This window comes from Heterocephalus glaber, unplaced genomic scaffold (assembly GCF_053883595.1).
Source record: "Heterocephalus glaber isolate CG9 unplaced genomic scaffold, H.glaber_assembly_v1.0 deba00001442, whole genome shotgun sequence".
Lineage (NCBI taxonomy): Eukaryota > Metazoa > Chordata > Mammalia > Rodentia > Bathyergidae > Heterocephalus > Heterocephalus glaber.
In genome coordinates this window covers 35235067-35258471 of record NW_028258296.1, presented here as the reverse complement: position 1 = coordinate 35258471, position 23405 = coordinate 35235067, and the positions used below count along the sequence as shown (strand labels likewise).

Genomic DNA, 23405 nt, shown 5'->3' with positions numbered 1-23405 from the left:
AGAAGTTCCAGGGCCGGGAATTTAGCTCAGTGGTTCTGCCGCCTGCCTCGCAAGCGCAAGGACCCAAGTTCGATCCCTGTACCAAAAAAAAAAAAAAAAAAAGAAGTTCCGGGGCTGGGGATTTAGCTCAGTGGCACCGTGCCTGCCTCGCAATGCCTGCCTCAAAAGCGCAAGGTCCTCAGTTCGATCCCCGTACCAAAAAAAAAAGAAGTTCCATACACTTAAATTCATCCTGTAAACCATTCTGTGACCCATCTATAAATATTGCCTTCCCTTAGGTTACTGTGGTTAAAATGTGTCCCTGTGTCAAGGAAGATATGGGCCTAGGCCAATGAAGGAACAATGAAGGACTGCCATTTACCAAACTGGGAAACCTAGCCAGGAACAGGCAATGAGTATCTAGTAAATTTTAGAGTGAAAATGTTGAATGGCAACTAGATAGATATACAAGCCTCAAATTCAAATTTAAATGAAACTAAATGAGTACAAATAAGACTCCAAAGTTTAAAGACTGAGAAAATCAGGAAGGAGATGAAGTTGCAAGAAAACTAAAAATGGTGTCCTGAAAGCCATTAAAATGTAATTCCATTAGTCTGGGATTATAAATCAATAATTGAAAAAAGAAATTCATAGAGCCTTCAATACCATCTGTAATGAGTACTTATTGAAGGACCCTAGTTAGCAAAACAGACTCCATATTGCTTCTGGACCCACCTGCCTGCCCTTTAGATGAACTCAGAAGAAGGAAGCTTAGAAACCTCCTCCCCTTAGAAAGTCTCTTTAGAAACAACAATTAATCAACTGTTGTTTTACAAATGTTCTAAGGGCAGGACGTTCCGCTTCTGTACCTTTTGCTTGCTTTGCTAGTTCTATCCCATAGCGGGGCCTAGAAACTGTTGGCCTCAAAGGTGTATAAAACATGCTTGTCTCCCCCGGGTCCCAGCCGGTAATAAACTCCTGTGTGGATTTAATATCGGTCTCTGGTTGGTTCTCTCTCGCTGGGTGTAACACTTATTATGCTTAATTCTTCCTGAGTCTGTCTCCTTGCTTGGCATCGATGACACCACAAGGTCCTGGGTCTCCTGCCTTACCTTTCACTATTCTTTTTACAATTCCTTTCCATGCTCTTCTTCTTGCTTATTGAATTGAGGTTTCTCTTGAGCCACCTTCTCTATATAAATTATCTTCTTCAGGAATCTCATCTACTCTCCTGGATTTAGTTACATGAATTATGTATTTAAAATGTCATGATTTATTTTATAACTTTATATGACATAAAAATTTTATATGACTTTTTACTTTAGGAGAAAAACATTCAGATCTATTACGAAAATTCTGGCCATTCAAATTTGCGCAAAAAGTTTCTGGTAGAAAATTTTCCTTCATGTATTTAGTTTGAAGTATTTTTTTTAAAAGACAGTGAAATGGGCCAGGGATTTAGCTCAGTGGTTTCACCGCCTGCCTAGCAAGCTCAAGGACCCGAGTTCGATCCCCAGTACCAAAAAAAAAAAGAGATAGTGAAATGAGTTTTAAAATTACAGAAGTTGTAATAGGATCACTATAAGAAGAATTCTTATTTTTCTATATACTTATGAAGATTTAAAGAAATAAAAAAATATTTTACCTGGTTGGCACAAAATCCTGTAGCCAAAAATAGGATATCAGTGTTGATAATATTATGGATAAAGATGTTGCAAATCCTTTTAAAATATTATCTGCATACTTAATCACAGCAGCTATAACAAGGCCTCCAAGTGCCTGTAAAAGTTTTAAGACATTATTTTTTATTACTCAGTGAAGCTTTAGGCTTTTGTCCTATAAATTTAATCTCATTATTGTAAATGATTTACCTTAAGCATCTCTTATAACCACTAGATTTGTAGGTTTGGTACAATGACACTCTTATTTCAAAAGGTATTCACATGGAGTTTGATCATACTATTATCAGAGGGAAGACAAAAATACATCTTTCAGCTTCACTTGCTCTTAGTCAACCTAATCATTCATTTTGGAGCTCACATCTCTGGGCAATACATAAATTTCTTTCTAGCATTGCTGTAAATAACACCTCTGGTAAGTGTCATTGTAACAGTTACCTAGGTTACTTTTCAGGGACTTGAGGCCATTTTTGCTGTAAATACTGACTCTTCACTAGGACCTGCAGATATATGATAGGTGACTGGAATAGGCCAGAATGGGATGCTTGGCCTCTCTTCACATACTGTTTCCTATGTTGCCCTCACCTTTAAGTAAAATTCTACTTAGCTTTGCATATAGACACATGGATTATTTGCAAAATATTTTGCCTATAACTATAATGTAGAGTCAACTTCACCTAAACTTGCTTAGTATCTTCCCATCCCCTTTGGGGTTAACGACACCTACCAGCCACATGACCAGAAACATCAAACCATAAAGGGATAAAAAAGTGGTACCAAGTTCCTGGAAGATCATCTATTCTAAGACATGAATATGTGTCCCCTTAATTCCCTATCTCTCTCTCTCATTATTCCTATCCTGTATCTGTAACCCCTCACTCTCTCTGGAGTTGAGAAGCTGATTTGTAAGCAAAGCTCCCTCTTCCTCATTCTTTGGCCAAGAATAAAATCTTCTCTCTCCAGACCACACTGGTTTTTCAATGGGATAAGCTTCTAGACCCGCACTTGGTAACAATATTATAAAAAAAATTTATCCTTACCCAAATTATTAATTAGACATCGCTTCTTTAGACAAATGTGCAAAAACTGATTACTGAATAGTGAAATAGTTTTACTTTTGAGTAAAGGTTAATTTAAAATGTATGAGTTTTGTTTTACTTCTGTTTTTGTCTTTGTGTTAATAGGGACTGAACTCAGGGAGCACTGAGCACATGTCCCCAGCCCTTTTTACTTTACTTTCACAGGGACTCCCTAAATTGCTCTAAATTGAACTGATGGTCCTGCTGCTTCAGCCTCCCAAGTAGCTGGAAGGTTAGGAATAGCTGGGATAAGCATATCCCATCCCATCTAGCTTTATTTTTCTTCTCCCAGTACTTAAAGAGACTGAGCCCAGGGCCTGCATGCTAGATAAGCACTCTACCACTGAGCTACATCTGCAACTCTCCCAAATTTTTTTTACTAACCTTTCAATAGCCTCCTAACTTGGCTTTCTTATAGATTTTCCCTATCCCATTTCTCATTGTTGAGATTACTCTTCCTAAAGTACAGTACTAATAGTGCTCTTAGCCCTTTTTTTGTTTTGTTTTCACTTTTTGAGATAGGACTCATTTTGTAGTTCAATCTGGCCTTGAACTATTTAGCCTAGGCTGGCCTCAAACTCATGGCAATCCTCCTGCCTCAGGCTCCCAAGTGCTAGGATTACAGGCATATACTACCATGTTCCACCTTTCTCTTCTTTTCTTTCTTCTTTTTCTTTCCCTATTGGTGCTAGGGATAGAACCCAGGACCTTATATATGGTAAGCAAGCACTCTACCACTGTGCTATACTCCCAGCCCTATGCACTCTCTTTGTAAGTATATAAAGAACTTTCTACCAAATCCCTCTCAAATTCCAGATTGTGGCTACTTAACAAATGAGGTTTGAGGGGAGGTTAGGGTACAGCTCAGTGGTAGAGGACTCCTCTAGCATTTCTAAGGCTCTAGGTTCAATCCCAAGCACTGCAAAACGGTTTACTGCAAAGCTGAGTATCCCTCATCCAAATACAAAATGCTTCAAAATCTTGACCATTTTTGAACACTGACATGCCACAAACGGAAAATTCCACACTTGACCTTCTATGATGTATTGAACAACAGCTGTATTGAAAATACTGTACTGTGTAAAATTACCTTCAGATTATGTGTATAAGATGTATATCTAAAAAAACACAATTTGGGGCCAGGAATTTAGGCGCTGGTGGCACTGCACCTGCCTTGCAAGCTCAAGGTCCTGAGTTTGATCCCCAGTACAGGGGCGGGGGGGACGACACAGCAAAACAAAACAATTTTGTGTTTAGACTTAAGTTCCATTCCCAAGATACATCATTATAGGCAAATATTCTAAAATCCAAAACCTGAAGGCAATGATTTGTATCTTTATTTTCATGTCCTCCTGAGTACTCAGTAAGTTTCATTTGAGGGGTAAGGAGGGTTTAATGTTTTTAGTGGTTTCCTTTTTTTTGTTTTGTGGTACTGGGTATTAAACCCAGGGCCTTGAGCATATTAAGCAAGTGCTCTACCACTGAGCTACATCTTCAGCCCATTTTATTCTTTGAGATAGAGTCTCATCTAGTTGGCCAGGTTGGCCTCAAACTTGTGATCCTCCTGGCTCAGCCTCTAAAGTACAGTGAGCACCACTATGTCTGGCACTAGAAAAAAAATTTTTTTCCAAGACAGGGTCTTGTTATGTAGTCTAGGCTGGCTTTGAACACACTATGTAGTCAGGGCGGCCTCAAATTTGCAAACATCCTGTCTCAGCCTAAGTACTGAGATTACAGAGATGCATCAACATGCCCAGCCCTAAATGAGTATTTTCTGAAAAATTACTCCACTCTTGAACAACTTCAAAATAGTTATAAACTGAAGAAATGTGACAACCTAATAACTATAAATTGAATTTTAAAATTGTTGCAGAATTAAATGTTTCTTGGATTTTAAACCACAGACCTTCTATGTAATGATAGAGCTACAGAAAACCCAAAAGTTGTTTGCTCTTAGCTTAAACTTTATTCTTAAACTTGCATTTTCACAATGTTACGTTTAAATACTCCAGAGTTCAATCATAAGCCTTTTTCAATTAAGTTGACATAAGCACAACAAGACCAGTAGTACTTTAACTTCCCTCGATAAAGTAAGTACAATGAGAGAACTAACGAGAGAATTTTTTCCCCTAAAATCAGCATGTGTGTATATATAGCTACTTTGATTCTCTATAATAAAATAATATTTATTAGCATTAAAGACTTTACATGCTTTACCTGAAGGACAACAACTATCCAGGTCAGTTGGTTATATCCCTGAAAAAATCCATTCTTTGATACCAATTCTCCATCATAAATATACACACCCATCAATCCAAATATACTCCCAAAGAAACCTAAAAAACAATGAAGTCTATGTCATATAGTTTTTCTGAAGATATATTTATCTGTTGGCATTCCAAATAATTTTATACCTTATTCCAAATAATTTTATACTTTATTTATACTAATTTTTTTACTCGGTTAGTAAGTACTTTTACTCGGTTCTTTCTTTCTTTTTTTTATAAGACAGTGTCTTTGCTAAGTCATTAAGTTGCCCAGGCTGAGCTCAAACTTGCAATCCTCCTGCCTCAGCCTCTCAGAGTGCTGGGATTACAAGCATATACCACCATGCCCAGCTGGTTTACATAAACTTAACAACAAAAGTATACTTGATATTATATTATAACTATAAGACATAAGAATATAAGAAGGCAAGGCAAAGACATAAGAATATTTAAAAAAAACAAAAATACCAACCTTCAAGCACTAAAATAATATTAACTATATAATTACATTGCTGTCCCAGCATAAATTACATGATTATATGGCTGCTCATGCAAATATTTGTAAGATGCTCACTTTAACACATCATTTTGTCCTGTATATCTTATATCTTTCCATTGCTATGTTTAGATTTGTTTACTTTCATATATGTATATATAAAAGCTCACGTATGTGATAGCATTGTTTTGTATTTAGACATTTTGAAAGCACAATAATCAATATCCAAAAAGTCAGGGCTGAGAAATAATCATATAACTGTACACCATTGGAAGGTGCACAGATTATTGAATTCTTATTGTTAGAGCTAGTCAGCTCAGTGAATGCAAAGCTATCTTGTTCACTGCTGAATTCTCTAAAATATTGCCTATCCCAGGATTACTGGACCTAAAAAATTTCCAGGAGCACTGCTAAGCTATGGATGAACCCATCTCTCTCTCTCTCTCTCTCCCTCTCTTTCTTTCTCTCTCTCTCATTCCTTGTGGGGCATTGGTAAATGTATATAACATATTTTAATTATTTTCATCCCCTTTACTTCTCCTCTCTCTCCCTTCCCTTCATTCCTTAGTCCAGGACCCACCTCTTATGGGTAGTTTTGGAATATATTTAAAGAGGACAGGGATAAATAAGTTTTTCTTATATACATAAAGCTTAACTAGGCAGCTTTCTATGATGAAAAGGAACTAAAAACAATGTAAAATACTATTAAAATTTCATTTATGCCTGCTCTTTCTTAATGTGTCTAATTTTCAACATAAATTAATCCTGCCAGATAATTACAAAGGACTCCTGAATATATTTTTTAATTTAACTTATAAGTAACTGATAATTACATACGTATGTTTTATATTCTTTCTTCCTTTCTTTCTTTCTCTCTCTCTTTCTTTCTTTCTTTTTTGAGCTAGATTGTCACACAAAGGCCCAGGTTTGGTCCCCAGCTTATGACACTACTGGGAGGTGACAGAACTTTTACAAGGTAGGAACTAGTGGAAGGTCTTAGGTCACTGGGGGCAAGCCCACCAAGGGGACAGTGAAATCCTGTCTCTCCATCTCTGGTTCCCAGCAACTACAAGATGAACAGCTTTTTCTACCATGTGCTCCCATCATGACTTACTACCTTACCACAGTCCCAAAAGCAATAGGGCCAACTAACCATGGACTGAAACCTCTAAAATTGTTAGCCAAATAAAACTCTCTTTGTAAGTTAGTTCATCTGAGATATCTGTTACAGTGATGGAAAGTATATAAGGATGCATACATGTCATACATGTCAGTATGTACAGACCTACTATATTCTAACAGCTGCATAATATTCCACTGTCTGAATATTATAAAATATGTATGGAACAACTGTGTCCCAGGAACTATTCTAAGTGCTTTATGCATATTACTTACTATAACCCTATGAGATAAATACTTGTATGTCTACTTTATACATGAGGAAACTATAAGCTCACACTATAATAAATAATGGTTTCATCTGAATCTAAGCAGTATGGCTCTGTAGTCTGATCTTTTTTTTCCTCCCCCTCTTGGAATCTATAATCTGTTTGTTTGTTTGTTTGTTTTTTGGGTACTGAGGACCAAGCTTGGGACCTTGCGCTTTCGAGGCAGACAGCAGAACCACTGAACTAAATCCCCAGCCCTGGAATCTATGATCTTAACCACTATTAAGATCACTATTATGATCTTAATCCACTATTTATCAAAACAATAATTTATTAAACCAGTCCACTCTTCTATTTTTTACATCATAACCAATGCTGAAATGAAGAACCTTGGACATCTATTTTTTGCTTTTGTAGGATAAATTCTCATTTGGGTGTTAAATTCTTACATCAAAGCCTATATTTATTTAAAAATTTTGTAGGTATAACCAAATTGAGATCTAACAGGGTTATATAAAAATCTGTATTCCTAGCAACAATAGGTAACAGTTCCTGTTTTTCCATTCTCTGGCTAAGATTTCTTATCCATTTGCTGATCTTTTATAATTTGATACTTGAAAAATGCTATTATGTTATTTCAATTTTTGTTCTTGTAATATTGAGTTATCTATAACTTTTTTTTTTTGTTACTGAAGATCGAACTAGGGACCTTGTGCTTGCGAGGCAGGTGGTGGCACCACTGAGCTAAATCCCCGGCCTTAACTTTTTTAAAGTATTCTTTCAAAAATTTTTCAATTGGCTCACAATTTTTCCATGAGAATAGTGCTGTCAGATCAAACCATGAAGCACCACTGATCAAGAATTCTGATTTATCTTCCATTTTTATCTTCCAATACAAGAAAATTTTAGCCAACTCATATAAACCTTGAATATTTTTTTTCTGTCTGCACATTTATATAAATAACTGATATTAGTGCTTACTACAATGTACATGCAAAACATGTACTCTATGTGTTATCTCATTTAACCCTCATAGCAACATATAAGATAGGTACTATAACTAGGTACTACACTTTATAGATGAAGAAAGTGAAGCACAAAAAGTTTAAGTAACTTCTCAGAGGTCACATAGGTGATAAGTAATGAAATCAGGATTTGAGATAACTTAAAAAATGGTAAATCAGGGGCCAGGGATTTAGCTTAGTGGTTTCACCACCTGCCTCGAAAGTGCAAGGTCTCAGGTTTCATCCCGGGTACTAAAAAAAAAAGGGGAAATAAAGTTGCTTAATGGATTTAAGCCTGTGAATCTGTCTTCCAGACAAACTGAGCAAAAGATAATTAAATTTTGCTTTAAAAATATTTACCTTGAATGTTTATTCTTTAAAAAAAATACATTTCTACAAATTTCACAGAGAAACAAATTCTATGTGATAAAATGGAGGTTCAGGTTTTTTTATATTAATGAAAAAAGGATAAATTTTAAAAAGGTAAAAGGATAAATTTTAATCACATTTGGAAGGTATAACTTAAAATATGGGTCAATTTGAGTATAGTTTACCATTTAGGAGCTGGAGAGACAGCCATGATTGCTATGATTGCTGATCAAGAGAAACATGGTATATCTATTAAGTAAATCTGATTTGGGTTTGGGGGTGGTTTAAAAAATAAAACCCTAAAGTCACAAGGACAAAGGCTTAAAATAGAAGATGTTGATTTGCAAATGAGTTGCTTCTCACGTGGACAGTTTTATATGTAGCCCTATCCAAAAGGAATATAAGCCCAAGAATACTGTGTTGGAATCCACGTGTGAGGATTGGAATATAACAATACTATACTCTAAATATTTGTTGAAAGGCAAACCTTCAGTGTGGTTTTTTTTTTTTCTTTGAGCTGCATACCTTCGGTTAGAAAAATGCTGTAGTATTTAAGGGCTAAAACACCGAAATATAAAGGCATTTTTAGGTGTTAAAAGAAATGAAAAGTTAATCACTGCCAACTTCTTTCATTTAAGTATCTTAATCCCCTTTTCTAGGAGTAAAATATGTGAGCTACTTGCAATAGCTTCTGGGAAAAAACAGCAACCAAGGATAAATTTACTAAGCCTCAATAATGAGGACAGAACAAGCTTTACTCTTATTTCAAATCTAAAGGTCCATATTCTTGAATAAAGGGCATTTTTGAAAAGGCAAAAACATTGCCAGATATTTGTATCAATAGCAGATTTTAGGCAAGGCTTATTTAAAAATGTATACAGAAATTTATAAATACAACATAATCATTTTTTTTGTTACTCGGGATCAAACTCAGTTCTTTCTGCTTGTGAAGCAGGCAGCGGAACCACTGAGCTAAATCCCCAGCCAACATAATCATTTTTTAAAATATATTAGAGAACATTTGAAACTTACCAAGCTGAATGTTTCTTATCCATACTGATTGTTTTGTTTCTTTTAAGATTTTCTCAAAATAAACTCCAGCAAAGCCACTTGAAAAACAGGCTGTGAGAACTGCCATGAGGCCCACAAATTGAGAGCCAGCTGAGAGTTCTTTAGAATCAAGCTCTTGGGAATCTGAGGGCCACTAAATACAAGCAAAAACAAAACTGATATTTAATTATATCTTACAAAGTGCATATTATGAGCCCACACAGACCTTACATAAAAATGCATCCAATATCATTTAGGAACTGCAGAGGAGAGCTTTTGAATAAAAGTCTTAGAATCATTAGGTTTTTCCCCCCCAGTAATAACATATTACTATTTCAATTTATGATTTCAAAAAATACCTTAGGGGACAATAAATATTTACATTTCATTTATTACAGAGACCAATCTATTATATTAAGATAATCCTTTAAAGTCTAATATTTTAAAGACTAGCATTGCAAACACAGGTAGATGAAAGGATTAGAATTGTATGTTCCCTTTGTTGCCTCAGCAAAAACATAGGAAACTGGAAAGAAATGTGCTAAATCAAGCAAAATAAAGAAAAACACTTCTAAGGAAAGAGGTCTATCAGTAAATGAAGGAAAACTGAGTACTCTTGAAAGAAAATGTTTTGGAAGGGACTCCAAGATCATCATACCAAGTAAGATACCCTAAGATGTTACTGACCCTGATCTAATCCATTGATACCTTATAACTACTGTTAAATTTTCTATCAAATCTATTTTTTCACTTCTCTGATAGATCTTCTACTAGCTGGACTTCTTAAAGCCATTTTTCCTTTTGAAAGTGTACTGTTCATTGTTACCAAAGACTTCTCAATGTATTCAATAACTCTTAATATCAAAATTGGAGTCCTGTGGGTGTGGTGGCACACACCTGTAATTCCAGCACTCCAGAAACTGATGCAGAAAAATCACCCTGAGTTCAAAGCCAACCTGACAGTGAGTTCTAGGCCAGTGTGAACTATGTAAGTAAGACCCTGTCTCAAAAAACAGAAACAAAACAAAAAAATCAGAATTATTCACTTATTATTCAGCTTGCCTTCATTGTGGCACTGTTATTGATTCCTTGCCTCTTGGAATGGCCTGCTTTTCTTGGTCCTCTCCTCCCAATCTTTATTCTTGCAGTACTCAATAGACTTTCTGTAAGGATGGAAATGTTCTATAATTCTGCTGTCCAATAGGGTAGCTACTATCTTCATGTGACTATTGAGCAACTGATAGGTGGGCAGTATGACTAAAGAACTGAAATTTTAAACCAAGTATGGTAGTGCAACATCTATAATCCCAGCACTTGAGAGACTGAGGCAGAATTGCCGTGCATTTGAGTCCAGCCTGGGCTACATAGTGAGTTCAAGGCCAGCCTGAACTACATATCAAGACTCTACCTCAAAAAACAAAGGAAAAAAAAGAAAAAGAACTGAAATTTTAATTTGGTTTTGATTAGTTAAATTTAAATAGCCACATATGGCTTCTAACTCTACAGTAGAGTTTATATTAAAGCTCTCCTTGCTGAAGAGTTAATCACAAAAGTACTGGCATCTCTTCTGAGTTCAAGTCCCAGATTTCAGTTACTGCTGTTCAAAAACTTATTACTTCCTTAAAGCCTGTATGATTAAAATCTGTCCTCCAAGACCAACTTTTTTTCTTGGTGGCACTGGGGATAGCAATGAGCTACATCCCCAGTGCTTTTTTTTTCTTTTTTTTTTAACACAGCATCTTACTAAGTTGCTAAATTATTTAATGACACAAACTAATCTATATGTGAAGAGAATAACATACTCCATGAAGGAAATCAATAAAGAATCATCATCAGAAAGATTGTAAGAGAACCAAGAAAATAATTTCAGGGAAGCTGACAGACATTAAGGGGGTAGCTAATAATATCAAATGTTCTACATATCTAGTAAAAATCAGCTTTATTTTACATCCAGTTTATTTCCTTAGTCATAGTTTTCTCCCTCTCTCCCTTCCTTCTTCCTTTCCTTTCTTTCTGTCTGTGCTGATAGGGATCAAACCTAGAGCCTTGTGACATTAGGCAAGCACTCTACCACTGAGTAACATCCCAGCCCAATTTTTTTTGGGGGGTGGTACTGAAGATTGAGCCCAGGGCCCTTACACTAAGCTAAATCCCAGCCCGCCCTTTTGTATTGTGAGATAGGGTCTCACTAAATTGCTGGGGCTGGGTTCAAACTTGCAATCCTCCTGCCTCAGCCTTCTCCCAAAGTGCTGGATTACAGGCACGTGCCACTGATCCTAACTCATTTATTCATTTCTTTATATAAGATTTTATTTTTATTTATTTCTATCACAGTGTCAGTGTATTTTTTAATAAAGGAAGACCTCAAAAAATATGCCCACATTTATTTACTTCAACAATAGACCCATATTCTCTAGGCAAAATAAATAAGGTTTTGAAACACTGATGAAAATGAAACGTATACTTATCTTAAATATTACCTGTACACAAGCAACTCCTGTCATCAAAATTACTAGGGAGAGCCACTGGTACACACCTAACTTTTTACTAAGCATAGACACAGAAAACAATGCCGTTGTAAGAATTTTCAACTGATAGGTGACCTGAAAAGAAAAATACCAATATTATCATTTGTTTGTTTGTTTCTTAAAAGGACTACGAGAAATGTATTTTAAGTACCTGATAGGTAGCTGCATCTAGATTTGACAGTGCCACATAGAGTAAATTATTCTGAAGAGTATATATCCCTGACGGAATAGCAAGCTTAAGTGTTTCCATTGGCTTATTAAGAATTTCATCATGTAGTACTCGATTCAGTGCTCTTAGACTACATTCTAGAATAAACAAGTGAAATAAGAAAAATCAGTAATTAAGTACCTCCAAGTAAGTTGAACATGCTTTCTCTCAAGGTCTCAGTTTTCTAATTTGTAAACAGAGGAAATTGAGACACATGTTAAATTACTTTTCTGTCTGAAATATACTTTGGTGATGCTAATTTTTCAAATGTTAAATATTATAAGGGAGTACATTACGAAGAACATTATCCTTATATTCTTTCACTCCCATATACAGTATAGCCAAAGTGATTATGTATCTACCTATACACAAATGTGTGTACACACACACACACACATTTATGATAACCAAAAGCTCAAGTATTCTTTACTATAGTAATAATATAAAAATTTTTATTTTGTGCATTCTCATTTATCATAAGCCATTCATGGCGACTAATAATTGTAAAGATTTAATCATGAAAACAAGGTAAATCAGGGGGTGGATTTGGCTGCAAACAACAGAAAATCCAACTAACACTAGCTCAACTTGTCTCATACACCATGAGTCCAACTCTAAGGTTTCTATAGCAACTCAGGGACTCCCCTCTCTGTATATTTAAATATACTGGATTTTACCTTCACACTTTTCATTATCTGCATGACATCCAATAAGGTCACCAAATGACTCCTGAACCACTGGTTCTTGTTTTAGGTAGCAAGAAGGAAGAGGAGGAAACAACAGCCTTTAAGGTATCTTTCTGTGCTCCCATTGACCTAGACTACATTAGTTCCCCATACCTGCAAGGGAGTTGGGAAATCAAGTCTTTTCCTTTATTTCCTCTGTATTAGTGACAGGAAATAGAGAAAGGAATTGAAAACAGACTTTAAACTAGCCAAACTACAGTATTAATCACAAAAAATGTCAAAAGAATTTTCAGAGATAAATGAACTCAAGAAAGGAAAAATTGTAAGAACCCCTATACTTTACCAAAATGGCATGTTGTAGATGACTTCCTCGAATATAAACAGGAAAACTTTGATCATGACAAACTTCTGTTTTGTTTTATTTTTGAGACAATCTTGCTATTCAGTCCAAGCTGGCCTTGAAGAACTAGCTATGTAGCCCAGGATGGCCTCAAACCCACAGTTTCTCCTGCTTTATCCTCCCCGATACAGGAATTACAAGTGTGGACCACCAGGCCTGGGCCCAGCCCAAGAAAACATTTTTCTTGTGGATAGTTGTTTGTTTTTGTGGTACTGGGGATTGAACCTAGGAACACTCTACCAGCTTGCTCTATCTATCTATCTATCTATCTATCTACCATCTATCTATCTATTTTTAATTTTGAGACAGGATCCTACTAAGATGCCCAGGTGGGACTCAACTTGTGATCCTCCAGATTCAGCCTCTCTGGGATTAGAGGCATTAAAGGTAGAATGTTTTTTGAAATGAAAACAATTTAAAGATCTCTACCTGCTACCCTTTTCTGATTCAAAAAGAAAAAAAAATTGTTAACTAAAATAAAAATAACTAGAAGACTTTTTTCTTAGATTTATCAGAAAAAATCTAAAAACATTAGCTTATTTTTATTTTTTTTAATTTTTTTTAAGATTATTTTTAAATGCAACTTTAAAATGATTAATGTTATCATGATTTCTTCTCTAAAGAGAAAGCTTTGTTCCACATTCCTACCAATTCCTGGTAATGTTAGACTTCTTTTATAAACCACTGTATTTTGTGGTTTTGATTTCCATGATTGCACGTGAGATTGAGCTCATTTGTTTTATTTTTTGAATACCATTTGGAACTGAACCCAAGACCTTGCATTTGCCAGGTAGGGCTTCTTCACTGAGCACCCTCTCAGCCCTGGGCATCTTTTAACATAGTTGGCCAGTCAGGTCTCCTCTTCTGTGACTTGCCTATTTATATCTTTTGGCTCCTCTTCTACTGACTTGCTATCTTTTCCTGGGTTGTAGGAGTTGTTGTAATTCTGGATATTAATTATTAGTGGTTAAATGTGATATAAATATCTTCCAGCAAACTGTGTCTTGTCACTTCACTTGGTTTGATATATGTATGCATATTTTTCATTTTAATGTATCTCCCCAAATGATCTGTTTTTTCCTTTATGGATTATTTTTATCTTTATGTCTTGTTTGAAAAAAAAGAAAGTTAATGCTAAAGTCATAAACTTTGTTTTTAAATATTAATATTTTATTTGCTTGGAATTTATTTTTGCATATAGTGTATCTATTTGTGTTTCAATTCACTGAAAGCTGGTTTCATTGCATCCTTCCACAATGCAGTTATTTATGTTAAGAATATCTTTGGCAAAATAAAAATTAAAAGAAAAAAAAGAATATCTTTGGCTCCACAGTGTTAAATGCAGTGGATGCTTGTATTCATCTAGTTCACCAGTGATGGTGAAGCTTTTAGAGACCAATGCCAAAACTGCAACCCAAAACTCACATATTTATCGCCAAGTGCTAACACGGCCATTAAACCTGAATACTGAGGTTTTAGTTTAGAAAACTCATATTGTCTCACGTGCTGACAGAAAGGGCTCTGCGCGCCTGCTGCTGATTTGAATCTGATCTCTAAAGACTAGAGATGATTTAAAGCTCAGTCTTTGGCTTTCTTCTCTTCTAGTATATATAACAGGTTAGCTCATTCAGTCCTTGATATTCTGATTCCTTTTTGCAATCCTTGACTTTAAGGCAATAAACTGACAAATCTTACATTTGACTTTTATTTGACTTTTCAATTTGAATGTTTCATAGTATCTCAAACTTAACAGGACCCAAAAGAGAAGCCCTAAATTTCCTTCAAATCTATCGTCCATGTATCATTGCAGCACTCATCCATTAATTTAATCTAAAAACCTAGAAATTACTTCTCAAACTAGATTCCTTTTTCCTGACCTTCACATATCCTATTAGCAAGTCATGTCAAATTAAATTCAAAAGAAGATACATAAATACTCAAGAACTGGAAAATCATCATTGGTATTGGTGATTAGAGACATGTAAGTCACAATCACAATGAGGTATCACTTCACACACACTTGAATGGCAGTAATATAAAAAGAGGAAGAGGGATAAGTTTTGGTGAGAATGCCGAAAAACTGGAACCTTTATACATTGCTAATGAAAATATAAAATGGTGCAGCTGCTGTGAAAAATAGTTTGACAGTTTCCTAAAAAAGGTAAACACAGAACTGCTAGGTGACCAAGCAATCCTACTCCTATATATACAAAAGAAATGAAAACAGGGATTCAAACAGCATTATTACAGTCTTATTCATTGTCCATTCCATAACTGTTCACAAGAGCCAAAAGGTGGAAACAAGCACAGTGTCCATCAATATATGAATAAACAGAAAATGGTACATTTACACAATATAATATTATTCAGCCATAAAAGAAATAAAGTTCAGTACACATTTTATGGAGAAGTATTGAAAACATTATGCTAAGTGAAATAAGCCAGGCATGAAATGACAAACATTATATGATTCAACTTAGGTGAAATATCTAGACTAGGCAAATTCATAGAGACAAAAAGTAAATTACAGGTTATGAGGCACTAGATATAAGGACAAATGGAGAGTTTTTAATAGTTACACAGTTTCTGTTTGTGACTTGACATTAAAAGTCATTAAAATGGCAAATTTTAAGTTAGATATATGCATTACTACAACTTAAAACAATAATTGAATACTCCCAAAACCACTGATTTGTACACTTACAGTGGGCAAATGCATATATAGGGCCCTGGGTTTATTCCCAGTACTATAAAAGATAAAATAAAAAGCATAAACTGTGGCTGAGATGTAGTTTAGTAGAGTATATACTATGTGCGTAGCATGCTCAAGGGTCAATCACTAGCACCAAAAGGAAACAAAAATAAACAAAAACCAGAGCAATTACATGGTTTATGAATTACATCTCAGTAAAACTGCTTTTTAAAAAAACTATCAAGCCGGTGATTTAGCTCAGATGTTCGGGCACCTGCCTCGCAAGCGCAGGGTCCCAAGTTCGATCTCCAGTACCAAAAAACAAAAACAAAACTATCAAATTAGTCACTGTTAGACTAATCAGTGTAGCAAAAAATAAAGTCTTTAGTAAAACATTATGACCCTTCTAAAGTTCTAACAGTTTTGGAATTATAAAATTTACTTATTCTCAAATTATCATACTATCTAAGTACAGGAAACCACAATTCATATTTATATTACACAGAAGACATGAATCATAACACAGATTAAATTAATAACATAGTAAACTGGGCCGGGGATTTAGCTCAGTGGTTTCCGCCGCCTGCTGAACAAGTGCACGGACCCGAGTTTGATCCCCAGTACCAAAAAACAAATAAACAAATAACATAGTAAATTTCTACTAAGGTAAAACTTTTGGGAGGGTTTGTTTAGTTTTTTGGTTTTTTTTAAAAGTCTCTGTGTAGGTCAGGCTGTCAGGCTGGCCTTGAACTCACTATGTAGCCCAGGCTGGCCTGGAACTCAGCAGCCATATTCCTGCCTCAGCCTCCTGTGTGCTGGGATTACAGAAATGTGCCACCATGCCTGGCTTGTTCTGTTTCCTGAGACAGTGTCTCACCATGTATCATAGGCTGGTCTATATCACGATATACAATCCAGGCTAGAATAGAACTTGGAATCCTCCTGCCTCAACGTATCAAGTACTGGGATTAAAGGCATGAACCATTCCCAACTAAAACCGTCTTAATAAAACTTTTTAAAATACTTCAATGTTCTTTCTACTAGCTCAATTAGAAAAATGCAAGAATTCAAATATGTAGTTACCAATACATATTTACATATATGTTAATTAAATTAATTTAAAACAAAAAACCTAGATACCTACTACTGTCTTTGTAGACTAATAAAAGGCAGGCCATTATCTTCAAAACTTCAGCAACAACCACTGCTGTAGAAGATAGATAACGAGGTCCCTCCTCCTTTAAAGTCCTAGAATAACGCATTGTTAGAACCAAACTGGTAGTCTGAAAGACCAAAATTCCCAAAGAAAGGTATTTTAGGTTGGAGGACATTGTTTTATCTTCATTTGCCTGAAAAACAAAATAAAACAGAGCAAATAAATAAAATTACAACATACAGAAATGTCTAATGAGAGACTGATTCTAGGCAAGGTAGAAAAAGCACCCTATTCTTCCAATTACCACCACCAAAAACCTTGGACAAAAGACAAATCAACTTCCAAAGACTCGATGCTGTGTAGTCTATGGGACAGAACCTTGCCTGTCATCTCCATCCTGAAGGAACTAGAGAAGTGGTGGCCCTTCCCCTCTCACCACTATCTGGAGCCACTATGAAGTAGAGCGCTATTGGCCACTGCTACACAAAGTGAACAGCAGCAGAGGCAGTACCTTTCCTCCTCCCCAGTGACTCTTAATTAATATAGGAAGTTTAAGGAGCCGGAGTCCTATAATGCTCAAAATGTCCAGGATATAACTAAATGAGTGTAGCCATAACAAAAACCAGGAAAAATCTCAATTTGGATAAATAAGGATAATCAACAAACAACAATGTGGGGATCACAAAGATGACACAATTATCAGGCAAGAATTTCAAAGAAGCTATCACAAAAAATGCAGCCACAAGCAATTATGAACACCCTTGAAAATTTTAGAACCACAAAGATTAAAAAAAAGTAGTATAGGTATCCCACTTCCTCCAATGACAATAAATCCTTATATTTTCCTTAAAATAATTCAGTATTACTAAAAGTGATGCTTTTTTGATTTTTTATTTTATTATTTTTTTTTTTTTGTACCAGGGATTGAACTTGGGGCCGTGCGCTTTCGAGACAGGCAGCGGCACCACTGAGCTAAATCCCTGGCCCCTGATTTTTAAATTTTTTATTGGGGATTGAACCCAGACCTTCATATATTAGCATGTTACTACACACACTACTGTTACCGGGTAGCCTACTTCTAAAAGTGGCTCGGCAACTAAATACTGGATTCTGGGTTGCTCGCCTCTCCTTCTGAAGTTAGATTCCAGGTTCTTCGTGTCTTGAACAAAAAATGGAATGAACAAGCAAAAAAGCAACGGCAGAAAGCAAAAGTGAAGAGTGGGGGAGAAACTAGTTCTGCAGTGAGCTTGGGCCAAGTAAAGAGAAAAAAAGGTAAGAGTAAAAATAAAAGTACATTCAGCCTCTGGGAAACAGCATGGGCTATCGTGGAAAGTTAAGACATCACCACTCCATGTGGCTGCTGACCAAATCTCGAGGAAACCCGAGAAAACTTCTACATAGGGATCCTGATAGGCAGTGCTGGGTCCCAAGCCTCGGGTCAACCTCAGGTCATAGCATTGTGGCAAAGTGGAACGGTTTGGTGCTATAGCCAAGTGTTACAGTTCAGTGTTACAGCTGAGTGAGTGCCAAAGCTCTGAGGCACAGCCGAGCGTTATGGCTCAGCGTTGCAGCTACCGCAATTTGAAGACGAGACTCCAATGGTCACTTGAAGAGGTAGAGAAAAACCTTTATTATGCTGGTGGGCTCAGAGGAATTCATACTGGAAAGTCTGAGCATTTGACTAGAAACTGAAACCTTCTTATACAGGGGTCTACTATGTAGGCGAGCATGCTTACAGATGCAAGAGGACAGTTACTGAAATGGGCAGAGCTAACAGACCATTCCTGAGAGGGGTGGAGCTAATGGAACATTCCTGAGAGATCACTAAATTTAAACAGTCACGAAACATTTTGATACATTGGGCAGGAGCCCCAGCAGTACAAATTGTTACATTTCTGGAACAAAATATTCTGTGAAGGACCAGGGATTTAGCTCAATGGTTACGCGGCCTGCCTTGCAAGCGCAGAGACCCAAGTTCGATCCCCAGTACCTCCCCCCTAAAAATTCTGTGGAAAAAAACATGGAGGCAAGGCAAGAGCCTGTCTTATTGTATAATATTGCTCTATCATTTGCTCTTATATATGTGCATATAGTGCTGGGTGTAGTAGCACACACTCAGGAGGCTGAGGCAGGAGGGCTGCCCCAGACCAATCTGGGCTACAGAGTTGAGTTCAATGCCAGCCTGAACTACATAGTAAGACCTTGTCTCAAAAAACCAAAACAAACAAAAAAGGTATATTGATAGAGAAGTGCTATACAATAAGATAGGCCCTTGCCTTGCCTCCATTTTTTTCCCCACAGAATGTTTTATTTTGGAAATTCAAGTTTGTGTTGCTGGGCTCCTGCCCAATGTATCAAAATGGTTTGTGACTGTTTGAACTGTGTGACCTTTCAGGAAGGTTCTGTTAAACTCTGCCCCCTCACAAGAAGGTTCTGCTAAATTCCTCCCCCTCTCAGGAATGTTATGTAGCTCCACCCCCTGCTTCATTGAGCATGCTCACACAGCATGTGTTTGAGGAATGTTCTGTATCTCCCTCCACTCCACCCCCACTTCATTGAGCATGCTCACCTACTTTATAGATCCCCACATAAGGAGGCTCTCATTTCTGGTATAGTGCTCAGACTCCTCTGAGCCCGCCAGGGTTCACCAGCGTAATAAAAGATTTTTCTCCACCTCTTCAACTGACCATCAGATTCTTGAGTCTTCAAGGACTGAGAGCTGCAACCCAGGGCTGCCACACTGAGCTATAAAGCTCAGCTGTGCCTTCTGAGCTGTGGCACTTAGCTGTGACACTGAGCTGTAACACTTGACAATAGTACACAGCTGCTCTCCTCTGCCAATACAATATGGCTAATTAACATGGCTTCAAAATACATACAACAAAAACTAATGAAACCAATGAAAAAAACAGGTAATTCCAGTCATACTTTGAAATTTTTAACCTACTTTTCTCAATAAATAGTAAAACACATAGTTTTTTAAAAAGTCAGTAAGGATGTAGACAATCTGAATAATGCTATGAACCACCATAACTGTTCTACCCAGATCTTCCTTTCAAGTAAGATTTAATGCAGACTATGTGGGAGCCAATAGCTTTCCCACCCAAGGTAACATATTTTGCCCCAAATTGATCCAAAGATTAAATTCAATCCAAAACAAAAACCCCTGTAGCCTTTTTTCTTAGAAACTAGCAAGCTGATTTCATTTTTTGTTGTTTGGATTTCTTTTGTTTTTTGGAGGCACGGTCTCACTATGCTGAACAAGCTGGTCTCAAACTCATGGACTCAAGGGATTTTCTCACCTCAACTTCCCAGCCTCCTGAGAACCAGTGATTAAAAGTGTGTGCTACCAACCCTGGCACAAGCTGATTATAAAATTCCCATACAGAACCAAGCAATGGTGATGTATGCGTGTAATTCTAGCACTCAGGGGGCTGAGGTGGGAGAATTGCAGTTGAATTCGAGGCCAGCCTAGACTACATAGTGAGTATAAGGCCACCCTGGAATACATAGGGAGACCCAGTCTCAAACTATCAGCCCCCCCCCACCCCCCACCCCCGCCAAAAAAGAAAAAAATCAGAACTTCCAAGAAGATGGCAGAACAATGAGCAGTGGAGAAATGGCCTCTCCAATATTTGGAAGCCAGATGCTGGAATATAGCAAAATGAGGAAGAGGACAAAAGAAGTAGGTCCCTGGGATCCAGCAAGGATCTGAAGAATTAGAGCCCACAGGGAGAATGAGGAGAGGGACCACAACACCGAAAAGGGAGGGGGCAAGTGGCACTGCCTCCCAGAACCCTGGATCATACAGTGGGGAGGGGCAGCTCAAACCTGCAGAGGCAAAGTGACTACTAGTGACCCCTGAGGCCTTCATGGAGAAATGCACCAGTGGAACAGAGCAGTGGATACTGTGGACTGCAGTGGCTGGTGAATTATTTGGGTTCAGATGCCTCCCAGGAGGGAGCAATTGGCAGACAGCTATTTTGGAAAGGGGTCAAAGGAAATTGGAGCTGCAGGTTGGCTCCATCTAGTGGTTCCAAGTGTCAGGGTGAGGCAAAACCGAGTTCAAGTGGGGAGAAGGTTGGGGAGCCATGTTCAAGCCAGCAGGAGGCAACTTGGAGTGCTGAAGGCTGAAAAACTCAGGTCCCTGCCTCACAGCCAGGAACAAGCAGCCTGAACTTTAGTGGAAACAAAGGCTTGGGTTTACTGGGATTATCCACCACTGCCATAATTTTACTGCTGACTTACTTTGATTAATCAACATAGATCTGGGCTGTGTCTCCTCCAGGTGTCAACCAGTGACAGCAGAGAGACACCCTGAAGTGGACTTTTTTTTCTGCATTTCTTCCTTTTTTGGCTTTTCTATTTTTCTCTTTTCTTGATTGTTCTTGTTTATATGAATAAAAACATTGTTTCTAGTTTTCTTGTTCTTGTTTTTGTTCTGTCCTTGTTTGTTTCTTCCTTATTTCCCTCCTGTCTTCTTCACCATTTCCTAAAGCTTCTATAATCTTCCTTTGTCGCCACCCTTGCTTACAATCCCTTTCTCTTCTATTTCTCTATTTTTTTCCCCTAACCCCTTTTAAATTTTTTCTGCTGAGGGTAAAATCACCACACTGAGAGGATATTTACTGTACACAATTTTCTGGTTTGTTTTAGATTTGGTTATACAACTATAAATCCTCTTCATAAGGTTAAAGGTGGCAATTCAACACATAAGTTTGTCATTTTCTATGGTTTGTTAGATGCTATTATTATTGATTTTATTACTTTAGCCAAAGTGACAAAATTAAATAATATACCACTTAGTTACACAGAAGACCACACTCACAGGAAAGAATACGTAGACTTCTTTACAAACCAGCTACCTCACTTTTATAAACATGCAACAGCAAAAGAATCTTAACATGAAAAAAATTAAAGCATTTTAGAGGTGAAAGATGATTTAGAAATCATCTGATGTAATCTCTTCATTTTAAAAATGAAGAACAGGGCTGGGGATTTAGCTCAGTGGTTTCGCCACCTGCTGCACAAGCACAAGGACCTGAGTTCAATCCCCGGTACCAAAAAGGAAGAACATAGTGAATAACAAAGTTACATCATTTATTCCATCTCCGGTACCAAAAAAAAGAGAAAAAGTTAGATCACTTACTCAAGGTCACATAACCAGTATTTAGAAAAATCAGGTTATATAGTTAAATATCAGCTTCCCTGGCACACATTACATGTTACTGTAAAACTCCAGGACATCCTGGTGCCTTTATCTCTATATGGAAAGAAAGTAAGTTGTCAGCACCCTATATTTGGCATAGACATCTAATTTACCTGGAAAATGTCAAACAATGACTTCAGTCTGTTCAAGGAAGTCTTTTGTTTATTCTGTTACCAAGATCATAATGTACTTAACTTCTTTGCAAATGCAAATGTAAAGGTCAGTTTCTAACCATTCAATAAGGATAGGAATATACCTCAGTGGCAGAGTGCTTATCTGGCACGTGCAAGATCTGAGATACATTCCCAGCACATTACTTCTTTTTGATGGGTTTTTGTTGCTGTTTACTGTTATTTGTGTTTTTTGTAAGAGCATTTATATTTAATTTAAAAGTATAATTTTTAAGAGAAAAAGTAGAACATTTAAAATATTATAAAATTTTGTGCCATAATGACACCACACAAAGATATTCAATTTATTGCCCTGCCCAAGGCCTAGGTTCAGTATCCAGCACTGAGGGGGAAAAAGTCTGGCAGTCACAAAGTTCCACATTCTCCTACAATATGATAGACTTTTCTCGAGAAAAAAAAAAGAATTACAAATTGGGTGTGGTGCTGCATACCTGTAATCCCAGCACTCAAAAGGTGAGGCAGGAGGATTACCACAAGTTTAAGGCCAGCCTGAACTACATAATGAGTTCAAAGCCTGCCTGAACTACATAGTGAGACCCTGTCTCAAAAAACAAAAACAGAAAGTAGAATTGTAAAAGTATGAGTACCAAGAATATAACATATACATAATTTCATCACTCAGAATTAAAAAGCATCAATTCTGTAACATTTGCTTATCTTTCCTTCTTTAAAAATAGTATTAAAATTAGTGTCAAAATTCTCTTTAATCCATACCTCCAAGTCGAATTCCTTTGTACCTCTGCAGAATAATCTATTATCATGAATTTGGAGTATGTATCTCTGGCCTACTTTTTAAATTTTCATATAAAGATACACCCATAAGCCCTAAATATTTTATATATATAATATCAAACTGTATACATACTCTGCAATTTTGTTTTAGTTTTCATTGCTGCTATGGCTTGAGTTTAGATGTCCCCCTAAAGCCTCATGCAGTCATAGGTGGGGCTTTTTCAGAGGCAGCTGAATCTAGAGTGTGTGATTGATTCATGGTGCAATGCAAGCGAGGATTAAGGGTGCTAGG

General features: G+C 36.8%; 1 protein-coding gene across 3 annotated transcripts in view; it reads right to left on the bottom strand.

The window, feature by feature from the left end:
• The window catches only part of Slc35a3 (solute carrier family 35 member A3), a 40356-nt gene that overhangs the window by 4481 nt on the left and 12470 nt on the right, over positions 1–23405 (bottom strand). For 2 of the 3 annotated variants that reach the window (XM_004869114.4, XM_021247836.2), the window contains exons 2-7: positions 16970–17174; positions 11991–12145; positions 11792–11914; positions 9294–9465; positions 4955–5073; positions 1625–1758 (exon numbers count right to left, since the gene is read on the bottom strand). In XM_004869114.4, the coding sequence (XP_004869171.1) occupies positions 1625–1758; positions 4955–5073; positions 9294–9465; positions 11792–11914; positions 11991–12145; positions 16970–17156 (890 nt within the window). In that variant the 5' untranslated portion in view covers positions 17157–17174. Of the gene's footprint in view, positions 1–1624; positions 1759–4954; positions 5074–9293; positions 9466–11791; positions 11915–11990; positions 12146–16965; positions 17175–23405 lie in introns of those variants that run through there. The other variant, XM_087213185.1, reaches the window with a different exon arrangement.